Source organism: Gossypium hirsutum, chromosome A11 (genome assembly GCF_007990345.1).
Source record: "Gossypium hirsutum isolate 1008001.06 chromosome A11, Gossypium_hirsutum_v2.1, whole genome shotgun sequence".
NCBI classification, from domain to species: domain Eukaryota; kingdom Viridiplantae; phylum Streptophyta; class Magnoliopsida; order Malvales; family Malvaceae; genus Gossypium; species Gossypium hirsutum.
The window spans coordinates 17,271,347-17,296,925 of NC_053434.1; the positions used below are offsets into that span (position 1 = coordinate 17,271,347).

Consider the following 25,579-nt stretch of genomic DNA (forward strand, 5'->3'; position numbering starts at 1 on the left):
ATATATCTCAAACATATAAATCAAACTTACCAAGTTTAAATGAGTTCATATTTTGACTTCCTACATACATCAAACATTGTTAATTCATGCATTAAACAATCCATTTTCTATGAGCAACATGAGAAATCATCATATATCAAGTTCATCACAAGATACCAACTCATCAAAACTTTTATACATTTAATTTTATATCAAAAAATCTATATACATGCCACAACCCTAGGTTCAAAATGATCAAACATCTACCAATTCGATGATGGGATAGTGTGAGCTTTGAGTAATCCGGCTTGACGCGTTCCACAAGGTAACGATCTACAAGGGAAAGGAAAAACAAATGGGATAAGCATATAGAATGCTTAGTAAGTTCATAGGCATTAAACAAAAGCTTGCCTTAACTTTCAATTAAGCACAACAAGTTACTAAGCTTGGCATAATTAGCTAGACTTGGAAAACTACAAACTAATAAGGTGAGTTTTAACTTGTAAATAAAACATATAATACCACAATCACATATTATGCTAATTCATGTCATTTTGAATAACTAGTTCAAAACTTATTCAATTATGGAAATTGCATACATGCTTATGTCATTTCTTCAACACCTTGTTCAAGATTGAGTTTAGCATTTCACAAATGGATATCAAGATCATTATGTCTTATTTCAATTTCTCAATTTACATGATTTGTTTCACCCGATGAACCCTAGTAAACGGACTCAGATACACATGTATCTACATCACACCAGTTGTTTGTCCGAGCTAAGTATATTCACGTCAAGTTATCAGTTTAGGCTAAACCTTTATAATGATACATCAGATTGCATTTCCAAGCTGAAAATATATATGTCAAGTTACCCGTTCAGGCTAACCTTTAAAACAACATTAGGTTATCAGTCCAGTCTAAACCTATATCACATGTGTTTTTGAGTCCGTAACAAATGTTTGATCTTGCTAACATATGTAACCAGTCCCGTACAAGTGTGCAAAAAACCATATTTTCGTGCTAATCGTATCCTAACCTTTAATAAGTTCACCCGGGCATCTTTAACTCATCTAAACATTTCCTTACAATCCAATTTTAGCATTTTTAATCAAATCATCAACAATCAACCCACAATCAAACATACATATACAAATAAATTACATAATAACTTAAATAAATTTATACCATCTGAACTTACCTTGTTAAAATAGCAAGCAAATTGAATCTTCAATAACTACTCGACAAATTTGGCTTTTCCTCAATTATCTCCGGCTTGATTTAATTCTTAATCTAAACAATTACTTTAGATAATTAATCAATACCAAATATTTTTTTTATCATTCCATGATATGCATGAACCTATCTAATTTCATTTTTTGAATGCCCCTTTAAGTTTTGCATTTTATTCAATTTAGTCATTGAAAATTTTCTAGGTTTTTCTTTCCTTCAAGTTTCTGCCAAAAGAAGAAGATGAAGAAAAGATGACAACTTTTCCTTATTTTTTTCTTATATAGTTAGATTAAGGATTAGTTAATTAGGTTTGATTAACTTAATTATACTTAATTAAAAAAAACATCATTAACAAATTTAAGTGGAATCTTCTATCATAATCCACTTACATATATTATTAAATGGTTTAATTACCATTTTGGGCCATTGACTAATTGCAACTTAAGTCCCTAAATATTTGACCAATTTAAAAAATATAGTGATAAGATTTTTACAATTTAGTCCTCGTACCATAATTAAGCAATTAATAGACAAAATTAAAGGACTAGACTTTAATATTCTATTATATCCACCCTATAAATATTTTAATTTAATATTTATAGACCTGATTTATGGAAATGAGATTTTGAAATAGTCTTTTCCGGCACCATTAAAAATCAAATTGTTATACTATCTACGATATATGACTAGTGAAAAGTCGAAGGATTGGCTATTATAGCCCCATTTTGCTAAATGGTGGTACAATTCCACCTTTCATTCAACAATTCATTCTACACCCTATGAGTCCCTCTATGGGTAGCTTCCTTCTCAACATTTGTCATATTTTGTTGGAGCATTATCGGTTGATAATCTGGACAAGAGTCTACAACATCGTGAAGCTGACAGAAAACTGCTACAATTTCATTTAAAATGATCTTAGGATAAAATGAAGCAATTAGTAAATCACGACAAAGGGATAGAGAGTTCCAAGTAGGGGAGTTTGTTTATCTCAAGTTACAGCCTTTTCAACAACACACGATAAAAGATATGTTGAACCGGAAGCTCTCTCCCAAGTACTTTGGCTCTTTTGCTATAAAGGCCAAGGTAGGAAAAGTGCTATATCAACTACAACTACCTTAAGGTGCTCATGTTCACCCTACCTTCCATGTTCTCAACTTAAGAAGCATGTTGGGAAGAATCCATTTCAAACTAATTTACCGATAGTAAGTGCTGATAGAGCTATGCTCAAGGAGCCTACTTGCATTCTAGAACGATGTATGGTTAAGAGAGGCAACCAAAAAATAACCAAAGTGTTGGTGGAATAGACCAACATGTTTCTAAAAGATACCACCTAGCAGTCTTGTAACAACCTGTTTTCAGTGAAATTGAAACAGTGGTTTAGGGACCACAAATCTGAGTCAAAAAGAAAAATTATTTTAATATTATTTCATGCTCTAAATTATGATAGAAATGTCATATAAAAATTTCGTTAAGAAAAATTTTACCAATTACATGTTTAATTGATAAAAGGACCAAATTGCATGAAATGCAAAAGTTAAGTTCTAGTAGCTATAAGTATCAAATAGCTATGGAATTCAAAATTAGAGGTCCTTATATGGAAATTAGACCATTAAGAGGAATTAGCAGATAAGTTTGATGATTCACCCATGGAAAATCAGAAAAAGAAAATGACTAAATTGGAAATAGAAATAATTAAAGATGATAAAAATCTAATATCATCTTATTTTATCATCTTTCCCAAAATAAAAACATGGAAACCATAGCTAAGAGAAAGTGAGTTCAAGCAATTTTTTTGGCTCAATTAGGTATGTTTTCTTGTCCCATTTTTATAATTTTTATATTTTTGAAATTGTAATAGCTTAATTTAGCTATCTTGGGGATTAATTTGTAAAGATATAAAAGTGTTAGGGGTTTTCCATCGATTAATATGCATGAATTATGAAATATATGGTAGAAAATAAAGGTTTTTTTTATAGATAAACAACTTTTGTAAAGAGAATTTTGATGAAATTGTGATTTAGGGACTAAATTGTAAAGATGTAAAATTCATGAAAAAATTCTAAATTTTATGAAATACATGGGCTGTTAATGTTACATGTAAAAATCATCCAGGCCTGAAACAAGGATTAAATTGCATGAATTTTATTTTTCGAGTCTAGGGACGAAATCGTCATTAATTAAAAGTATATGGGCAAAATGGTAATTCTACGAAGATGCGAATTGGATTGAATTGAATGTGAATTTTATTAAATTGAGTTAAATTTACTCGTATAGATCCGGATATACCTAGTACGGAATTGGATCGAGTAAAACAAAAAGTGTTGGATTAGTAGACTTTACGTACACAAACAATTATCGAGGTAAGTTCGTGTAACTAAATTGTGTATATTTATATCTTTGAATTGAATGTTGTATATGTGAATTGTATAATTGCTATGTATATGGAATTGACTACATATCTGACATGCCCGATAAATGTTAAGTCTCATTTAAATAAATGAAATTCGATTAGATACAAGATTCTCGTATTGGTTGTGGTCCTGCATGTGTTGCGGACACACTATAGCTTGAAAGAGTGTTCGATTATTAGCTCTCATGAGCATTCTTATATTTGGCCCTCTCGAACTTCCAATTATATAGTTCTTGCGAGCTTCCCGTTAATAGCTCTTTAGAGCATCCTGATCGGTTGTAATTCTGCATGTGTTTTGGACACACTGCAACTCTTATGAGTGTTCCGATATATGGCTCTTCGTGAGCTTCCCGATTAAAGGCTCTTTGTGAGCTTCCTAATTAATGGCTCTCCATAGCTTCCCGATATGACTCGCATGAACTTCCTGATATATGGCTATCCGGAGCTTCCCGATTAATGGCTTTTCGAAGCTACCCGTTATTGGCTCGTATGAGCTTCCTGAATATAGCTCTTATAAGCTTTCCGTTATACAGCCCGAATAAGCTTCCTGTTACATGACTCAAATGAGCTTCTTGTTATATGGCTTGAGAGAGAGCTTTCCGATTATGTGTTCTAATGAGCACCCCCGAATATGAATTGACGAATTTCAGATTTGTACACCTTGTGTGTACTACTCGGGTATCCATCGATATTTCAATGATTCAACGAGCAAAATCATAATGTGAGAAAATATGAGTTTTAAATGAATTATTTTCTAAATATCCCTGAAATACCTGGAAATTGTTACACGATGAGCTCATCCCTATTTCTTGATATTCATGTGAATTACATGACTAACATGGTTGATGAGGATATGTGTTTAGGCAATTGGCCAAACTGCTTTGGATGCATATTTATTTGGTTACCTTAAATGTGAATTTAATTGGTAAGTTAAATTTCTGTTATATGAACTTACTAAGCTTAAAAGCTTACTCTATTTTATTTCTTCTGTTTTATAGTACTCGGAAGCTCGTGAAGGTTGGAACTTAGTCAAAGCTACATCACACTATCTCTCAGACTTTGCAGTATAATATAGTAAACCAGTTTTGGGTTATAATGGCATGTATAGGCTAAATATGATCAATGTTAGCCAAGTAAATGTTTGGTTGCAACTAGACATTGGAATGACTTGTAAATGGTATAAGTATATGGTCTTATTATGTTTGTCATGTGTTATGGCATGGTTGAATAATGGCTAACTAATAATCATGGTTTGGTTTGGTATAATTGGTGAAATATGCATATATGTATTATATGCTCAACTAGGTAAGATTGAATACTTGGACATATTAAACTTGAGTTTGGATTGATTTGAATGTTTTGTATTAGCTTAGGAATGTGTTAAAATGTCATTGTAGGTGGAAAACAAATTGGGTGAGAAATGTGGCCTTGGAAATAGCCTATTTTTGTCCAGACGGGCAGAGACACAGGCGTGTGTCTTAGCCATGTGTGACACACGGCCTAGCACATGGGCGTGTATTTTAGCCATGTGTCCCTTGTATCTTAAAAATTCAAAGCAGAATACTCAATATTTTTCACACGGCCAGGCACAAAGGCGTGTGGCTTGGCCGTGTGACCCTTGCACCTAATTAATACAAGTCAGTATGCTCACATAGCCTAGCACACGGGCGTGTGGCTTGGCCGTGTGATCAAGTCAGAGAGTACCCTAATTTGGACATGGGCTGGGATACGGTCGTGTGCCATACTTCGAATACCCATACAGCCCGAGACACGGGCATGTCTCTCGACCGTGTGAACCACACGGCTTGGCCACACAAGCGTGTGTCCCCTGCACCTTTGAAAAATTTTGATATTTTGCGAAAATTTCTCTGAGCTCCCGGTTTAATCTCGACTTGTTTGTAATACATATTTTGGGCCTCGAGGGCTCATGCAAGGAACAATATGACTGATTTTAATTAGTTTCTGGTATGAATGTTAAATAATATGAAATATCTGTTATTTGATCTGTATATTTTGGTAATGCTCTGTAACCCTGTTCTAATGACGAATACGGGTTAAGGGTGTTACAAGTCCCTATAGCAGTTGTAGAGAAAATTTTCTACCTTTGATCCTTGAGGATAAGGATTTTTTGGGGGAAAGAGTATTTGTTACATTAGGAAACTAAAAACAAGGAGAAAATAAAGTCAGTTAACTAGTAGTAGAACGTTGCATTTTGGTAACCATTGTTAATGAAAACGGTGCATTTAAGTTTTAATGAAATGTTTATTTTTAGCTTGGGAAAAGCTACAGCTGTCGTGTAACAACTTTCCCAACTGATTTTGGTAATGACCAAATCTTTCCTTTTTAGCAACAAGGAAGGAAATAAGGCAAATATGAATTGGTTGAATGATTTTTTTTTCTCTTCTCTCTTCTTCTTTGTTTTCTCTCTTTTATCTTCTTCCTTCGATCTTTTATGTTTTCTCTATAACAATGTGTATCAACTTGATGAGGTAAAAGATATGAATTTCATAAAAGACATGGACAAGAAATTTTATGAAAAAAAATGTAGTTCACAAAAGGATTTTAATAGTTTTATCAATGAAATTTATTAAAAGTATATTATATAAGTTTACCTGAAAATTCTAGTCCTCTTAGCTCATTTATGGTCTTCTTGGCTCTTCTTTGAGATCCAAAGGTTTTTATTATTTATCCTCGGGCTTTTTTTTTATTCATTTGACAATGTTGTTAAAATTTTAGCTTTTTTTCCCTACAATTTACTTTTCAATTTGTTCATCGTTAAGTTCAAACCTAACAACCAAGCTTCAAGGATAAAAAAGAACCAACAATGGCTGCATCATTTGATTGGTGGGCAAAAGGTGGTCGTAGAAGAACCCTTATTCGTGGTTAAAATGGAGAACCCAAATTGGTTAATTGTCAAGCTTGAAGGTCCATCAAAAAAATTATTGCAAGCTTTTATAGGTTTTTTCCTCATCAAATCTACTATCATTTTCAGGTTAAATAAATAAAAATGAACTTTGCAGTTAAGATTACTTGAAGGTCAACAAGCCATTGAAGCATGAGAAAATAAAGAGTTAGATTATTTGAAAATTTTAAGGTTGAATTTTATTTTATTTTTGATAGAAATGTTGAATTTTTTTTAAATACATAGAAAAGGGTTAGATTTATTCTGAAAAATTAAGTGGAAATTTCAAATTTTCAAATCAATTTTCCATTACTCATTTAACTACACCTAACAGTAGAATGCCTAAAATATCTAATTTTGAAAAGTTTAGTGATTCGATAAAAAAATTATAGTTAAGTGTATTAGAGTATGCCCAAAGAACAAAAATATGATGATTGTAATAACATACTTATTTACCTAATTTATTAATAGAGGCATTGCCAGTATTGCTTTTTAGTCTTTATTTATGTGTTAAATAAACTGTATAGTAATAAAGTCTTAAGAAAGATATGATCATTTCTAAAATATCTTTAGTCAAATATTATTGTGAGCTTGAATAAAAATAATGCATTAAGACTAATATATGCTTGATTGATGACAAGTTTTGTCATGGGTATGTGATATCAAGTCAATACATAATTAAATATTAGAGAACAATATACTAGACTGACCCACTATGAGAATGCTTCCTGAATTATTATATAATAATTACGACATTTCTTATAGTGATAATTGTATGTATGATCTTTATACTTGAGATCACCATTGTTCCAACAATGTAAGTCATATACTTTGACATAATCAAACGTTTTTCATAAATAGTTGTACTATAAATATTGATGTTGGGTGTGTCACAATCAGTATAGTAGGACATGAATGATCAAGATAAGATTTGTCCCTCCTACATAATTGGGGGCAGTATCTTAAGTCTCTTGATCGAGTGTGACTAGAAATGCATGGTCATGCTCAAATCAGTTAATATGAGATATTATACTCATTTATTTATCTTAGCCTATTCGAGAATCAAGAAATAAGAGATTAGACTATACAAGTGTAGCCGTTTCATGACTTGTGTTTAGTCTAGATATCAAGAATAAAGGGATGTACTACATGATAATCTTATCACATAAGGTCATGTCGAACTATGACTTCGTGCAACTTAGGTAACAATGATGTATTGTTAGATGCCACTCACTATTTGTAACATTGGAATTGTTTTAATGTTGCTGCCAACATTACATGATCCTATAGGGTCATACCCTATGATTAAAGAGATTAGAATCCAATGAAAATTGAGATTATATTTAATTATCACACAAGTTAAATTAATTATAGAAATATTCTTATGATTAATTTAATTAGATAAAGTTAAATATTAAACACAATATGTATACATACTTGATGTACACACATAGAGAACCTATTTAAAATAAATATGAATAATAAATATGAATTGGATTTCATATAAATTTAATTAAGTATATTTTTAACAAAATTATTAAATAATGATTTAATAAATTTTCGGTGAAGATAACATTTTAAGGAATAATGGAAACTGATATAACTGATATCTTTTTTATGAAAATTCATTAAATACTCTGTGAGATATTTTTTATTAGATAAGACATTTTTTAATAAAAGGAACGTCTTAATCTCCTTTTGGAGTTGCCCAAAATTCTTTTTGACTAGTAGCAAGAAGCAATTTCGAAATGTTTTGGAAATTTTGGAAAATTTTTCTAATTGTTGTTTTTTTAAGTGGATCATACAGAGGCCGATATATTTTGTTGTATCTATAGTTTATCATTTAATAGAAACTTAATACTATAGTTAGATTTGCTGTACTCAAATCGATCTAGGTATATTTTTTAATTCAGATTCATTCATCACACATAAATCTATAAATTATAATTATTGGAATAATTTTTCTACTGAGCATATTAGTGCTTCGACCAGAATAAAAACGAACGCCTATTTAGAGATCATCTGTTGCGCAACCTTTTCTCCAAATTTTTGTTTAACAAGTAAGAGGAAAGTTATATGAAATAAAAAGTAGAAGCAAGAGAGTAGTTGCAGAGTGACATAGTTAAAATAGAAAAGGGTGTTTGTTTATTTTGTCATTGCCTGGAGGAAACATGTTCCAAATGCTATCATCAACAGGTTACAATCGCGAAGGCTAGTGACCAATTTCTTCTCCTGTTCATTTAAGAATGCTCTATGACTACTAAACTAATAATAATAACAACAATAACATGGTCATTTTAGAAGCTTATATGATGACTTTTGATTTTTTTATTTTAATTGGAAACCTAAATTAAGGACTAATATAACAATGTTTTTAAAAAGTATTTTTAAAAAGTGCTATGAAGAAGTGCTATTTTTAAAAGTATTTTTAAAAATTTGAGCGCTTAACATTGTTGTAAAAAAGTACTTTTGATAAATAAAATGTCCATTTTAGACACAGTATTATCAAGTAACAAATATGCATTTAAATAATATTCAAATTAGTTAATATTGCTATATTTTAATAAGAATATAAAAAATAATTTATTATAACTTGTTGTTAATATTTTAATATATGAAATATAATCAATTTAAAAAAGGTGGAAGTCTGCTTAATAGCATGAGTTAGGGTTTTCTTTGTCTGCTTAATAGCACGAATATTTCGTTTGGTTTTCTTGGGGGTTCTAGGGTTTTGCTGAGTTTTCTTAGTTTTTACGTGCGCTTTTAGGGATTACTATTTCATCAGGTTTTTCAAGGTTCATTATGGGTGATTCCAATATGGTGGATGATGGGCTGGCAAATCTCAACATTATGGACAATGAGGAAGAGCCCTTGGTGGTCGTAGGGGCCAACATTGCTACAGGTCAATTATATGATTTGTGTTTGGTTGGGCGAGTTCTTACGGATAGTGTGGTTAATTTTCCTTCTTTAATAAATACATTGGCTAATTTATGGCATCCGTTGAGGGGCGTGGCTATTTCGGAATTAGAGGGTAAGAGGATTTTATTCAAGTTTTACAGTGAAGTCGATTTAAATCGAGTCATGGACGGCATGCCCTGGTTTTTTAACCGGCATCTCATTATTCTCCATAGATTAATAGAGGGTGAGGATCCAATCACAGTGTCTTTTTGGGAAACGGTGTTTTAGGTGCAAATTCACAATCTTCCAGTTGGAGTTGTAACCGAGGGAATGGCTAGACAGTTTGGGGATTTTATCGGTAAATTCTTAGAATATGATACTTCAATGGTACTCAGAGGAGTCAGTAGATTTATGCGAATTAAAGTATTATTGGATACTCGTTCTCCGCTTAAAAGGAAGAAGCTGATTGATATTGGTCAGAGTAAATCATCTTATGTTTCTTTCCAGTATGAAAGGTTGTCATTATTTTGTTTTCTCTATGGTCGGCTGGGGTATGGTGAAAGTTTTTGCCAAGTCCAATTAACGTTGGGGAATCAACAAGTGGAATTTGGGTGAGACCTATCGCTCAGGGCTGCACCAAGAAAGGGAGGTCAACTGAAGAGCAAATGGCTACGAGAGGAACCAGATTTTGATCGATGGTCCAATATGGAGATTGATGGGGAAAATAGAAAGAAAGTTTGGTGCGGATATGACAAATAACTGTGATCGCTTAGGAGGGGAAGGACAGCTGTGACATTTTGTAAGGCAGAACCGAAATAGGATGGGTGTAAGGGTCCTTGGAACTATAGAGGCAGTGGAGGGAACTGAAAATGACATTGAGTTGGAGAAGATACAGGTGGATTTGGTTGAAGAAAAAAAGAGGCAAAGAGTTAATTCTGCAGTGAGAAATTTCTGGTAGAACAAAGGAGTGATGGAGATGCGGTTGGAAAATAATGTATCGGCGGCCAATGTCACATTGGCTGACCGGAGGCAATGAAAATCCTTAGTTAGAATGTTCGTGGTTTGGGGAAACCACGAACAGTTAGATGTCTCAAGAACAAAGTGAGACACATTCATCCCTAAATCTTATTTCTTATAGAAACAAAAGCTAACAATAAAAGGATGGAGAAAATAAGGAGGCAATGTGGTTTTTCGAACGGCATTGATGTTGATGCGGTGGGAACAATGGGAGGTTTGTCGCTGGGATGGAGGAGGGGCTCAATGTAACGTTAAAGAGTTTCTCAAAATCACATATTGACGTAGAAGTAGAAGAGGAAAGTGTGCGGGGAGTATAGAGATTCACAGGATTTTATGGGGCATAATTAGAGCATGAGAGGAGGGAATTGTGGGAGTTATTAAGGATGCTACAGAATGGGAACAATAAACCTTGGTTGGTCTCTGGTGATTTTAATGAGATTCTCTTTTAGTTTGAAAAATAAGGAGGTAGAGTTCGAGAGGAAAGACAGATGGTTGCGTTTAGAGCAACACTAGAGGATTGTGGGTTGTCTAATCTGGGGTTTTTTGGCCAGTGGTATACATGGGAAAGAGAGAGGCTGGCTAGCAACAATATTAAGGAAAGGCTTGATAGAGGTGTTGCCAATGCGAAGTGGTGGGATTGGTTTTCTAGTTTTTCCGTTTGCCATTTACAACATAGTTTTTCAGATCATTGCCCGTTAGTTGTAAGCACAGGAGAGGATGGTGAGATGCAAGACAGGGGGCGACACGGGAGATTTTGGTTTAATGCTGATTGGATTATAAATCCAGGTTTTGAGGAGCAAGTCCAGCGTAAATAGACCTCTAATAATCATGATGTGTTGGTGAAACTGAATGAGATGGGTTTCGAAGTTAAATGTTGGGCACAAATGGAGAAAAGATTAAGGGGACGGAGAATAGAAGAACTAAACGCCAGACTATTTGATTTGGGGAAGGGCAAAATTTGTGATTGCGGTCTTGGATAAAATGATTGAAATAAAGTTTCAGTTGAATCTCGAGGCCGGCAAGGAAGAGTTGTTTTGAGAACAAAGAGCAAGAACTAATTGGCTTCGAATGGGAGATAGAAACACAGCATTTTTTCACAGAAGTGCAACTGGTTGTAAGAGGAAAAATATGGTGAAGGGACTTGAGAGTGATGATGGAAACTTGGTTACCGATTTTGATGGGATGTCTAAAATAGCTAGGATTACTTCAAAGAGCTTTTTTTTGCCAAAGAATCTGGTGATTGTGAGAGATTATTTGCGTCATTCGCACCATGCATTTCGGAGGAGCTTAATAGCTAATTGATAGTAGAGTTTAAAGATGAAGAGGTTATGGTGGCTGTAAAATATTAGCATATCATTGGGGAGGAGGTGACTAGGTACTATTTATATGTTCTACATGGCTGAAGGAATATAGAGGAGATTAACAGAACATGTATTGTTCTTATTCCTAAAGTCAATTCACCAAAAGTGATGAGCCAATTTCGACCTATAAGTCTATGTAATGCGCTTTATAAAATTATTTCAAAAGTTCTTGTTAACTGCTTCCGCAAAGCTCTGAGTTGGTGTACCAAAGATAATCAAGGAGCATTCATAGCAGGGAGACAAATTACGGACAATATATTTGTGGCGTATGAAATTCTGCACTCATTCAAGAAGAGAAGAGGATCCTCGAAGAAAGGTTTTGCTTTAAAGTTTGATATAAGCAAAGCCTATGATAGAATAAAATGAGGATTTTTAGATAACATGATGCGTCGGTTAGGATTTTGTGAAGATTGGATCATGCTTATTATGAGGTGTATTTCTAGCGTCGCATATTCAGTCGTGCTGAATGGAAGAATGGGGGAGGAATTTTGGCCTCAAGGAGGTCTGAGACAGGGTGATCCACTCAGCCCGTATTTATTCCTTATTTGTGCGGAAGGGTTTTCACGACTAATAGCGTTAGCTAAAAGGGAAGGAAGCATTGTTGGAACTAAGATAGGAATGGGTAATGTTACAGTTTCACACTTGGTTTTTGCAGATGATAGCATCCTTTTTGGTAATGCTTCGGTTGAAGGGGCAAATAATATGAAGGTTGTCATCAATGAATATGAAAAGATGTCAGGTCAGATGGTGAACTTTGATAAGTCCCTAATTTATTTTAGTGGTAATGTAGATCCAGAGATGCAGTCACAAGTGGGAGGAGTTTTGGGTGTGAGAATATATAATAATCCGGAACGATATTTAGGGTTGTTAACTATAGTTGGGAGAAGGAAAAAACATGTGTTTGTGCATATCAAAGAACGCTTTATAAGCGTGATGAGCAATTGGAGTTTGCGATTTTTGTCTGCCGGGGGAAAAGAGGTATTTTTGAAATCTATTTTACAAGCCATTCCGATTTATGCAATGCAGTGTTTTACACTGCCAACTTCGCTCTGTCGAGAACTTGAGAGTCATATGAGTAAATTCTGGTGGAGGAATCCTAAAACCAATAAAGGCATATATTGGTGCAAGTGGAGTGATTTGTGTATCCCCAAAGCGAAAGGAAGTCTCGGTTTTAAGGATTTAAAAAAATTTAATCTAGCCATGTTAGCGAAGCAGGGTTGGAAAATCCTTATGCAACCTCAATGTCTATTTGCTCGAGTCATGAAAGTAAAATATTTTCCAAGAGGGGATTTTATGAGTGCTAGGTTAGGGTCTTACCCTTCGTTTACCTGGCGAAGTATATGGAGTGCTAGACAAGTCCTTGAGGAGGGTCTGGGGTGGAGAGTTAGGAATGGGGAATTAACGTTCGGAATGATAACTAGGTGTCGAGGCCTGGAAGTAGAAGAGTGCACTGTCAAAACATAGATATTAGATATACTAATGTCTCTGATTTAATTGATAAGGATACCAATACCTGGAAGCAAGACGTTATCAGATCCTTATTTGGAGAGGAGCAGTTAATGAGCATTCTTTCAATCCCCTTAGTGAGTAGTCGACCTCATGACCAGCGGATTTGGCGAGGAGATAATACAGGGCAGTATACAGTTAAAAGTGGCTACAAATGGATCAATACAAGCGGAAGTTCTAGACTACATATAGACGGTCCTACCACTTTCTATACAAAGCTATGGGGTCTTAATATACCAAGCAAAATTTGAATCCTTATGTGGCGAATAGCCAATGATTTTTTGCCCACGTTATATAACCTAGGACTTCGAAGGTTGGGAACTAATGCACTATGCCCGGTGTGTCAAGCTGAAGAGGAAAGGGTGAGCCATCTATTTCGGGATTGTTCTTTCACACAGCAGATCTTGAGAAGGTTAAGAGTGACAGACGCAACCTGCAGTAGCATCCCCAATTGGAAACAGTGGCTAGAAAGAACAGTCGACAACCAAAATGCAGAAAGTAATACGATTAGATCGATCAGTTACTGGGCTATATGGTATAACCGTAATAAGCTTTACCATGAAGGAATCAAAGAACAAGTTCATGGATTAGTAGCGTTTATCGGTTCCTATCATGCAGAAATTAATGTTATGGGACAAATATCAAGAAATGCAAATGGTGTGAGGGAAGTTTCTTGGAAACCTCCACAGGGTGACATTATTAAAATTAATTTTGATGCATCATTTAACCAGGGCACGGGGAAATCAGTTTCTGGAGTATTAGCACGAAATAGAGAAGGTCTAGTAATGGTTGCTTGTACCTTTCCTTGGGAGAACATTCCAGATTCAACGATGGCGGAAGCAAGGGCGTATCTGCAAGCAGTTACCATGGCGGAGGAAATGGGATTTCAGGACATTATTGTGAAAGGTGATGCATTGACCATAATCCGAAAGCTAAACTCGGATGAGGATGATAAGTCGAGCATTTGCAGCCTAATTAAAGAAATCAAAGGGAGAGGTCATAGGTTTAGAAGTTTACGGTTTGAGTACGTACCTCGAGGGGCCAACGAAGCGGCTCACGAAATGGCGCTAGAAGGAAGACAACACGAAAACCCCCAATACTGGATTGAGGAAGCTCCGCTCGCGGTGGTCAGACTGATTGACCACGATAGAGGAAGTATAATCTAACGGAGTTGAAATGGCAAAGTCGAGTCCGGACGTTGTGATAGTATGTTGGTCCGAAGAACTCGTAATTTTAACGGAGACTAAGATTTTAAAAGGTGATTTTTGTTGGAAGATTAGTCTCTCAATCGACTGGTATCGATAAGTGTTCTTCATGCAAAATGAGAGGAAAGGACACATGTTTGGTTTGGTGTATTGGCTAAGCCAATACACCCCTAATCGGTGGACCCCACCTAATCCCTCTCTATCCCGTGTTTGGTTTAAAGTATTGGTAATACGGGTGTAATCGGTTACTTTCCTAATCGGTGAAAATCACCGATTTCTATTCCCCCATTTTGCCCAGATTAGGAACGACTTCAGCAAACCCTCCCTGTTTTACCCTCCCCGATCCCCTGTGTTCCTCTTCCGTTCCTTCAAGCTTGCTCCCCCCATTTCATTTCTTTTCTTTTTTGGCCGATTTGCTTTCTGTCGATTTGCTCGCTGTTTTACCCTCCCGATTGCCTTCCCTATTGTCTTCCTTCCTTCTACCTTCTGCCCATTTGCTCAAGTTTCGACTGATTTCCTTCTACCTTCTCCCTTCTTTTCTTTTTCTTTACAACTTATCTGTCACTCTTTCAATTGGCCTTCTCAACCAGTCGACACTCTTTCGATTGCTCTCAAGTAGTGGGTTTCGACACTCTTTCGACCGATTGCTCTCTCGAAAGGTAAAGGTTACTGCCTTGTTAGTGCAAAGACGAGTGGTTGTGACCGGGATGGGAGTAGTAACTCCGCTTGGACATGAGCCTGATGTTTTCTATAACAACCTGCTCGAGGGTGTTAGTGGTATAAGTGAAATCGAGACTTTTGACTGCGCTCAGTTTCCGAAAGTAAGTTGTCTTTGGTTGGGATCTCTTGTTTTGCTCTTGTTTGTACTGCTGCTCGTTCTTACTGCTCCTGTTTTCTCTCCAGAGGATTGCTGGAGAGATCAAATCTTTCTCAACTGATGGATGGGTCGCACCAAAATTTTCCAAGAGGATGGACAAATTCATGCTTTATTCTCTTACTGCCGGAAAGAAAGCTTTGCAAGATGGGGGAGTAAATGAAGATGTAATGGAGGAGTTAGATAAAACGAAATGCGGAGTTTTGATTGGTTCAGCAATGGGTGGCATGAAGGTAAAATCTTTTTCTAGAAGAAGGAAAGTGTCATGGTATATAGTTTTCTTTCTATATCCATCGATTCATATACATTGCTTGTTGTGGAATGAACAGGTTTTCAACGATGCGATTGAAGCTTTGAGGATCTCATACAGGAAGATGAATCCTTTTTGCGTACCGTTTGCTACAACAAATATGGGTTCTACAATGCTTGCAATGGATTTGGTTAGCTTAAATTTAGATTCTGCAATGTTAAGAGAGACCTTGATGGATGTTAAAATTTCGAGTTTGAGCTTTAAACTGATGATTTCTTCAGGGATGGATGGGTCCTAATTATTCAATCTAGGCTTTTATATGTATATTATTTTTGCATGACCTCTATATGCACCTGAACGATGTATATGTACCTGAACGATAATATTTTATATGATATTGATAATATTAAGAAGTCCTAATTGCAATGACCTCTATATACCTTAAGAGTATGATTTTTCATTTGAGAAAATGGTTATGCTGTGTTTATTTTACTTCATTTCTATCTTTTAATGAGAAAGAAGGGGCCCTTGTTTTCAATGTTGAGTGTTGAAATATAAGTCCAATTAGCATGGTTTTAAGTCCTAAGGTAGTCAGCATTGAGTTATTCTTAATGTTTAGCATGATCTTCATGTTTTGGCATCTGTTGGGGTATGCTTGATTGATTTCCCTTGATATATGATATTGATTGACTTTACATTGGGTTTTATTATGAATTAGGGATACACTAGTTTACATGTAGAGAATGCTGTCTTTGCTTTGTGTGACTGTTTTATCTGTCACGTTTTTACTGTTAGTGCATCTAGTTTCCAAGCATATAATAACTTAAAGCATTATTTAGTATTTAGTTATTTGTAAGCTGTCTTTAATTATCTGTTAGTGAAGTAAGTACTCACTTTTTGCTTCATTGACCAAGCTTTAACTGACCTATATCAAGTTGCGTTATGTTTCTTGAGGATTACTTCTTAGCTGTCTTTCCCGGTAGAACTTGCTAAATGATTGGCAATAGAGATTTCCTTTAACCATCCAACCATTTTTGATCGGCCAGTTGTTGTAATTACAACTTTCTTTTGGATTTTACAAGTTCCCTACTATCTTAATGAAGCTACAGGATGGGGTTTGGAAGTATCTGAGCTTAAGAAACAACTGCAGGAAGCCAAGTCTAATGGCATCACTGTTAGGGCCTTGGTTGTAATAAATCCAGGCAACCCAACAGGACAGGTATCAATGAAATGCTTTCAGAAAAGTATATTATAAATGAAAAAGGTTCATGCAATTTCATTTTTCTATTATTTCATTTACGGAATGTGAATGAGCTTATACAAAGTTTGGAATTTTGACACAGAATATAAACTCTTTACTGTCTCCAGGGTATTATGGAGAGTGTGGAAAAAGGGGAGGTTACATGGAGGTTACTGGGTTTGGTGCTGATGTGAGGGAGCATATATACAAATTAGCATCTGTGAATGTGTGTTCTAACATCACTGGTCAAATTCTTGCTAGTCTTGTAATGAGTCCACCTAAGGTTATATCTTTTGCCATTTAAAGCCAGTTATCTGTTTGTATTCAAATGACATTGGATGTATGACATAGGACTAAATAGATTTTGAGCTTTGACAAGCTGCTTATAAGCATTGTTTCTTATAGAAGAAACACATTATTGGAGAAAGCTTTTGAATCTCCCAACTATTGGATTTGGGTTTCTTTTTGACAATGTGTTTATTGTGCTTTTGTTTAGATGATGAGAAAGGAAAGTCAAGAATTATATTTACTCGTTAAGTTAAATGAAGATATTTGTAATTTAAAAAAATAAAAATTCAATATAAATTTAAAATAAGAGTTTAACTAAAAAATAAGAGTTAGTGGCAAAAATTAATAAAATTTAAATTTTAGTGGTAAAATTCAATAACATAAAAATTAAGTTACAAATTTACTCATATTTTTTTAAAAAATAACGGCAAATATAAATAAAAATAAAGTACAGTGACAAATTTCAATATTTATCTATAGTATGATGATAATTTCGCACTTTAATATTTTTTAAGAAAACAATATTTGAATTTTTTAGAATGGTACGGTAAAAAAAAATTTAAAACATAATTATTGTGCCAGCTATTTTAAAATTTTTACCAAACACAATTTTTAAAATTTTTAGATAATTTGGTAAAAAATTAACTGTATTCCAATTATTAAATAATATGGTAATTTAAAATAATTTTAGTACAAGATCATATATATCTAATATAATTAATCGTCATTAACTTAAATTTATATTAAATAAGTAATTGAAAATATATATTTTATTAAATTATATTTAATAATAATTATGTTAAATTATATTTCATAGTATTATATATTATGATTTTAGAAAATTCATATAAGAATATTTAATATTAAGAATTTTATTAAATTATATATTTTAATTAAAATATATTTAATAGTAATTATGTTAATTTATATTTTACAGTATCATATATTATGATTTCAGTAAATTAATATAAGAATATTAATTATTAAGAATTTTATTAAATTATATATTTTAATTAAAATATATTTAATAAAAATTATGTTTAAATATGATTAAATTATTTATTATTGATAATAATAATCTTATTATAATTTAAATAACAATAACAATAATCATTTACCAAAACAAATTTATGCTAAGGGTATTTTAGTCATTTTAGTTTTTTCCATTATGCTATTACACCTCTATTACATTCAACCAAACACAAGATTACTATTACGCCTCTATTCCATTACATTCAACCAAACAGTTGATTTGCTATTACACCTCTAATCCAATACACCTTTAATCTAATACACCTCTAATCCAATACAGCGAACCAAACGCATCCTAAGTTTTTTAGTTTTGCTTTTAGTTTTTCTGTCGATTTATGTTCTGCGATCATATTTCTGTTTTATTTTATTTTGCTTTAATTAATTTTTCTTGAAAGTACCGTTGAGGTGGCCAGCTATTGATGTATAGCTGTTAGCATTTCTTTTTCCTAGGCCTGTAATTAAATTCTTATTTCCTCCCATCAATGCAGTATCGGCTGATTAGAATTTAAAAAATATATGAAATATAAATTTTAAATATTTTTAAGTAATAAATATTAATTATTTATAAAATTTAATTAGAATATATAAACTATTTTAAATATAACCATTAAATATTTGTAAATAGATATTAACAAATTTATATTATTTTGAAAAATACTTTTTTATTTTTAATTAATAATTTTAACACATTTATAATTAAACATCAAGAAAAAAAAATAGAAAATATTATGTTATTGGAGGGGTGAAAAAGTAATTAAACATTTGAGAAATGAAAAATTAAAAATTTTTACTTCTCATTTTCAAAAACTTTTCAAAAGTGCTTTTGAAAAGTCAAAAATTTCAACCAAAAGTAGCTTGTTTAGCACAGTTTTTCTTCTAAAAGTGCTTTTGAAAAGTATTACTGAACTAGCTCTTAATTTACCTTTTGAGAAATTAATTTTACAATTTTTTGTATTTTTTTTATAAAATTTGTATGCATTTTTATCAAAAATTTTATTTTTAAATACTTTTCTATTTTTAAATATTTTTTTAATTTCTTATTTTTGATTTTTTTGAATTAGGACTAAATTGACATGATATGTAAAGTTGAGAGTTAAATTTTTATTTTTTAAAAATTTGGATCAAATTAAGAGTAAATATCGGAATGCTAAATTTATTATTATGCCAATGAAAAAAGTCATGTCAATAACATTAGTGACTAAAAAAATTAGAATTAAATGATCAAAATAAAAACCTACTAATAATTAAGTGATTATTGATGTAATTTATGAGAAAATTTAAAAATAAACAAAACCCGATATAACCGATGCTTAAAAGAGAACAGCTTAATCTCGGAACAACCAGAAGTTCGAAACCTAGTTTTAACCCAAAACAATGAGCTAAAAATCAAAGATTAAATCAACTAAGAATCTTAATACTCAATACCTTATTACCCTTTAAAGCATTATCTTTCCTTTACTTAGCTGTCTGTTTCTCAATTTAAATTTATTCATTTATACAGATTTGCGAAAATTTTAAGATTTATTTTGACAACACAAAGTAATTAAATAAAAAATGTAATTATAAAGAATTGTAATTATATATGTATTTGGCTGGCAAAATATAATTACATTATAATTCCTATCATACTTGATTGTACAAATTGTAATTACATAGTTACATATTTTATATTTTTAAAAGTAATAATTACTATAAAAATTATTCGTATGGTAAAAAAAATCTAAACAAGTAACAAGAATTAAAATCAACGCATCATACATATTATGTTAGTAAAAAAAATTAATTGATAATACGATTACTAATAAAAATAACTAGAAAAAAAATATCATATTCAAATTTATCTTATTGTTTTTAGTGTTCCAGTTTATTAGATTATTCCCTCTTTAATATTTAACATAAGCTTCTTTTTATCAAATGTTAGTGTTTGGTCATCATCTGAATCTATATTATTAAGATTATTAAGATCTCTTTCTTTTTTGTACTCCTTGAAGTATTGATCATCTCAAGTCCATTTATGAAGTATGCAACATGTTAGTACGAGCCAACTTTGTTTATTTTTTTTACTATACTGTTAATATTGGGAATATTTTTTTTAAAAATAACAAATGTCCTCTCAACCATATTTTCGAGCCTTGAATGCATTAAATTAAAGAGTTCATGAGCAGTCTTTGTTGCTTGTGTCTAGCTCTATTATCTCATATGATATCAAATCTCATGATATGATAAAAATTAATTTTTATATTATACAGTATAATATTTGGGTTTACGGTGCAAATAGGTTGTAATATTAATCATAAAAACTAATAAAAAAAACAAATCATAAATATTTATATAAACTTAATTTAAAGAAAGAATTATATTAGATTATGACCATTTTTACAATTTTAAATTTTGATTTATGATAAGCAAGTTGTTTCCAATGATAGGTGTAAAAAAAAAACAGAGTTAATCAATCATTTATCTTTAAAATTTTATAATCCTAAATTTCGACTTTCAAAATTGAAATTTGTAATAATTTAGTATTTGAGCAAAATCCAACAACTTGAATTACTAATAAAAAAAACTATTTTGATATATTTTAAACGAAGTTTTTATTGAAAAAAAAAACAAGTGACTTTAATCAAAGAAAAGGAAATCCGATTTAAGATCTCATATTCACATTTATTGGGTGAGTGTATATAAGAATAAACGTAAATAAGCAATCTCCCATAGCAAAAGGAAAAGAAAAGAAGTTCCAAAAGGAATTAGAGGTTTGGTTTTGTAAAATATGAACCCTAATTGTAAAAAAGAAGATTTTATTGTAAAAGAAAAAGTTAGATGTTAATGTGTTTCAAAGTCAATAAAGAGATTCGTACGAATAAAGTAGGTAAGAATAAAGCATAACCAAAGTTTTATAAGGAATATTCCAATTCTGAATATGCAGAAGAATTTTATGTAATAATTATCTGATGCAAAATATACACCAATCCAATGAATCAGAAACATTAACTGCTACTCAACAATAAGATGGGAAACCAATGACTTTGAATGAAATCCAAAGACTGGTTGCTGCTCACATGCATTGTTACACTATAAAATCCACTTTGCATAAACCCTACACATCCATTTCATGTTGTGTTAATTAGAGGAGCTAAAGCAATCCGTGGGGCTCTTTTCAGACAATACGCATATTCTTCTCTCAAATTAGGCTGTCAGGCAATAACCCATTACTGGCAACCCTTTCAGTTTATTAAAGTTGGATGCTTTTGATATGGTTACTTTTGCTGATGATTCATATATGATAGTGATTTGATTTTCATACAAGTCTTTACCTTCTAAAACATATTTTACTCATGTTTCTTTTTTCAGGACACATTTGCGATTAAGTCCATCGTATGTGGCAGCTAGGAGTAATGGAGTCTGCATTGTGTATTAAAGCACTAGAAGTGGATGGAATTAAGTTAGGTCTACCAAAATAAGACAGCACCTTTCATTTCCAATCTTCGATCTTCTTCGTAGCCTTATCAAGAATATATGCACAAGTCTCTTGTGAGTTGTGAGATCCTCTTGTGAATAATGAATTCACTAAAGTAAATTCTTTGTTATACATAAATATCTATATCCCATCGCATCAACCTTACCCTATAGCCACTCTACATATAATAGGGTATCATTAGAAGGGTTTCACCAAGGACCAAACTTATATACACTTTAAGGATAACGACAACAGGAGCTTCTACCCCTCTCTTTCTATCTCTCTTGCCTAAGCTTCATAAAAGTTCTTCATAATCTCTCCTCTCTCAACTCAGTAACTTCGACTTTCAACTCATCAAATGAACGGCCTTCAACTTCCTCATCCCATTTTTTGGAGCAGCAATTGGTGAACTGAGTGTGGACAATATGACTCTCCCAATTTGGATATTTGCACAAATAGAGAAAAAATGCATCGAGTGTGATTGATACATAAACAGATGTAGTGAAGTTTATTAAATTAAATTCACTAAATCAGTCAATTTTTAACTCTAGAAAACCATTTAGCTTACAATGCATTTTTGGATAAGATCTGGGTATTTTCTAATTGATGAAGGAGCTATCTCTTAGCTTCAAAATACACTTTAAATTACCCGATTTCAAGTTCTGTAGCTCAAGTTATGGTCATTTTAGTAAAGGTTGCACAAATAATTTTGTTTTAGACGAGATAATTACGGAAATTACAAGTTTTGAGCCTTGATTCATGTTTAAATCATATTCAATTTGATTTTGAGGCTTAAATTTGATTATATAATGCACTTATAAAGTTTTATATTTTAGGGATTTATTTATTATGATTTTTTAAGTATTTTAGACTAATTTAGCTTATACAGTAAAATAATGACTAGGTCCATTACTTGGAGACAAAGGAAGAGTTGTTTCTTTTTTTTTCAAGTATTTTATTTTACAATATTCAATTCTTATTTTTATTTAGAAGATTTTTTTTTACTTAATCTTATTCAAGATTTTGGGGAACTTCAAATTCCAAGTTGCCAAGAACTCGTTCTTGGAGGGTCGGTTAGAGCCATTGATTGAGTTTATCAAGAAATCTTTTTCAAAGGATTCAATTGGGCACTTATCATTCTCTTAATCTCTATCGGTTTATCTATTCCATCTCCCACTTTTATTTTTGTTTTCTTTATTTATCTTGCTATTTAATTTCGCTTTTATCATTATACTTGTTGTATTCCTGTTCTTAGATATCAAGAAAGCATATTCCAAAGCTTAAAAATTCACCTTGCTTGTTGTCCAAGACACTAGGATTCAGTCTCAACCCATCAAGTCGAGTCGAGTCTTCTCCTTCAAAATAACTTTAAATCATCTTGGAATTTTTGAGACTTTTGTGGACGTTGCCCTCTTATTAGTGAATCAAACTCGTGTTGTTATCTTCATGGTAATTTTCTATCTTAATTCAACAATCAATTATATACATCAACACTTATCTTAAGTATTGTATGAATACATATCACATTTTTACTTTACGAGTGAGTGTCCTTTAGCCTTTTCAGGCACACCTTTACAAGGGTATATAATTATACGTTATATCATAAAAATTATTGACATGCCTCCTTGGGATCAATATTGTGCAAATATGTCTCACCAAAGTTACCAATACCTCACCAAGTTACAATGTGTAATTGGCACAAGTCTTACCAAAGAGTTAAAAAATCTCACTTTCTACAATATATTTCTTTATTTTGATATATAACACGCCAAAGTTACTAGTACATTTCCAATGTTTAATTTCCCTATTATTCTTTTCAAATAACTATTGGTATTAATTGTTTATTAAAAAAAAACTCAATTTTCATGGCCATTGGCATCCCCTATACTTCGTTTTATTACAGCTTTGCCTTCAAGGCGAGTTTAGATTATCAAAAAGCTTTACCTTTAATGCGAGTTTCGTTTTATTACAATTTTACTTTCAATGCAAGCTCGTGTTATTAAAAGGATTTTTGTTTTCTTACAAATTTTGCCTTTAAAGCAAACTTGATTATCAAAAAGCTTTGCCTTCGAGGTGAACTTCACTACAGTTTGCCTTCAAGGCATACTTGAACTTCTCAAATACTTAGCATCCAAAACATATCTTGTTTTCTCTAATTAGCTTTCTCAAGCATCTTTCATTTGATTAAGCGTCTACTAATGCTTCATGTTTAGACTACTCAATCACTCTACTCCATTAAAAAGACAATACTTACAAGAACACCTAAATAAGGCAACACAACCTCACCAATCACTCAAAATTTCAAGGACAAAGCCTTTTCAAACATATTTAATTTTTTAGAAAAGAAAAAGCAATTTCAAGAATATCTCGCGCAATATCGTAATTCGCCTTCAATGTTGCATCTTGCTTACTCAAACTTTGCTGTCAAGGCCTCGCATGTTTACACGCCTTTATTAAAAACTCGTGTCTAAGGAATAATATCAACTTAGCTTCTGCATATTACCTTTTCATATGCAATCTGCCTTTTCAAGTTTTATAAAAAGAAATATGCATAATTTTTTTTCCAATAAAAAGGACCTCGCTTGCAACACAGTGGTTTCGTCTCTACTTCGCGTTTTATATAAAGTCACTTCATAATATTCCTATTAACTAGGAGACAATTGGTATACTTTAATATCTACCCATATCACATCAACCTTACCCTTTAACCACCCTACACATAATAAGGTATGCTAATACACAGAGGAGTGGGTGACGAAGATGGTCGGTTTACCTTGTTTAGGATAGAGTAGAGTCATCAAATAAGGAGAAAGAGGTTTAGGATTGGTTGGAAGAAGTAAGGGCAGTTAGTTGCCTAGGTCTTTCCTTAGGTTCTAGGCCTTATATGTTGGTAGTCTCTTATCCAGAGATGCCATGTGTCAAGTCGTTTTTGGCAGGTTAAAGGCAAGAGACCTGATGTCACAAGCTTAAATAGAGTGGTACTATGATATACTTTTGGTCATCTTAGATGGGACGTGATAGTTAAGACATGATATAACAATTAATGAGTGAGCCTGTCTATCAAATAAATTGTTAGTCAAGGGATTATCATGAGGGATCATCACGTAAAAAATAAAAAATATCATTTTAAAATATATAAGGACCAACATTGACTCCACATTATTAACCATGCAAACAAATATTGACTTCATTTGAATGGGTAGTGCAATCAATTTTGATGAAAATAAAAATAACTGTAGTGGTGAAATTTGTATTTTATGCCAGTGAGATTAAAGTTAGTAATGAGGCATATTTGGATGTGAATGCAACAATATTGATGAGATGAACTCTAATAGAAAACAACAATTAAATATATTGAATTAATATATATAATCATTATATGTTACCGCAATTTAAAACTTATTAAGATAATATTTAAAATTTTTTTCATCTATTTTATTTCAAAAATTTTTAAATTTTATACACTTAAAAGTATTGTCATTTTATTTTATTTTAATAACATATTTAATTACAATTATTCAATTGAGATTGCTTATTTATATAGTTGGATATTTTATTTTATTTTTATTTTTAACTTTTTTTCATTTTTATATAATTAAGTATTCAAATATTACACCTCAAGTTATTTGACACTTGGAAAATTTAATACAAAAATCTAAAACCATAAAATTCCAAAATCTTAAAAGAAAAAAAAAGACAAACAAGAATTTAAGCTACATAACGCAACTTCAATATTTGACTCAATCTTTAAAGTCAATTGAATATGCTGCGGTGAAATTGTGTTACCATAATTATCCAAACATCATGCACTACTTTAGTACCATGCAAAACATGCCAAAACGAGGGTTCCAAATAAACCCTTCATCTATTTTTGGACTGAAAAATAGCCCTTCGAAATGTACCAAGGACTTTTCTCCTTCATGTTTTCCT

General features: G+C 32.2%; 1 protein-coding gene across 1 annotated transcript; it reads left to right on the forward strand.

The window, feature by feature from the left end:
* Positions 1 to 14,956: 14,956 nt before the first annotated feature.
* LOC121209782 (3-oxoacyl-[acyl-carrier-protein] synthase II, chloroplastic-like) lies at positions 14,957 to 17,347 on the forward strand. The gene is made up of 5 exons (XM_041081242.1): positions 14,957 to 15,332; positions 15,415 to 15,618; positions 15,715 to 15,825; positions 15,917 to 16,854; positions 17,004 to 17,347. Exons 1-4 carry the CDS (start codon positions 15,219 to 15,221, stop codon positions 15,944 to 15,946), a joined length of 459 nt encoding a protein of 152 aa, XP_040937176.1. The 5' UTR covers positions 14,957 to 15,218; the 3' UTR covers positions 15,947 to 16,854; positions 17,004 to 17,347.
* Positions 17,348 to 25,579: the final 8,232 nt, after the last annotated feature.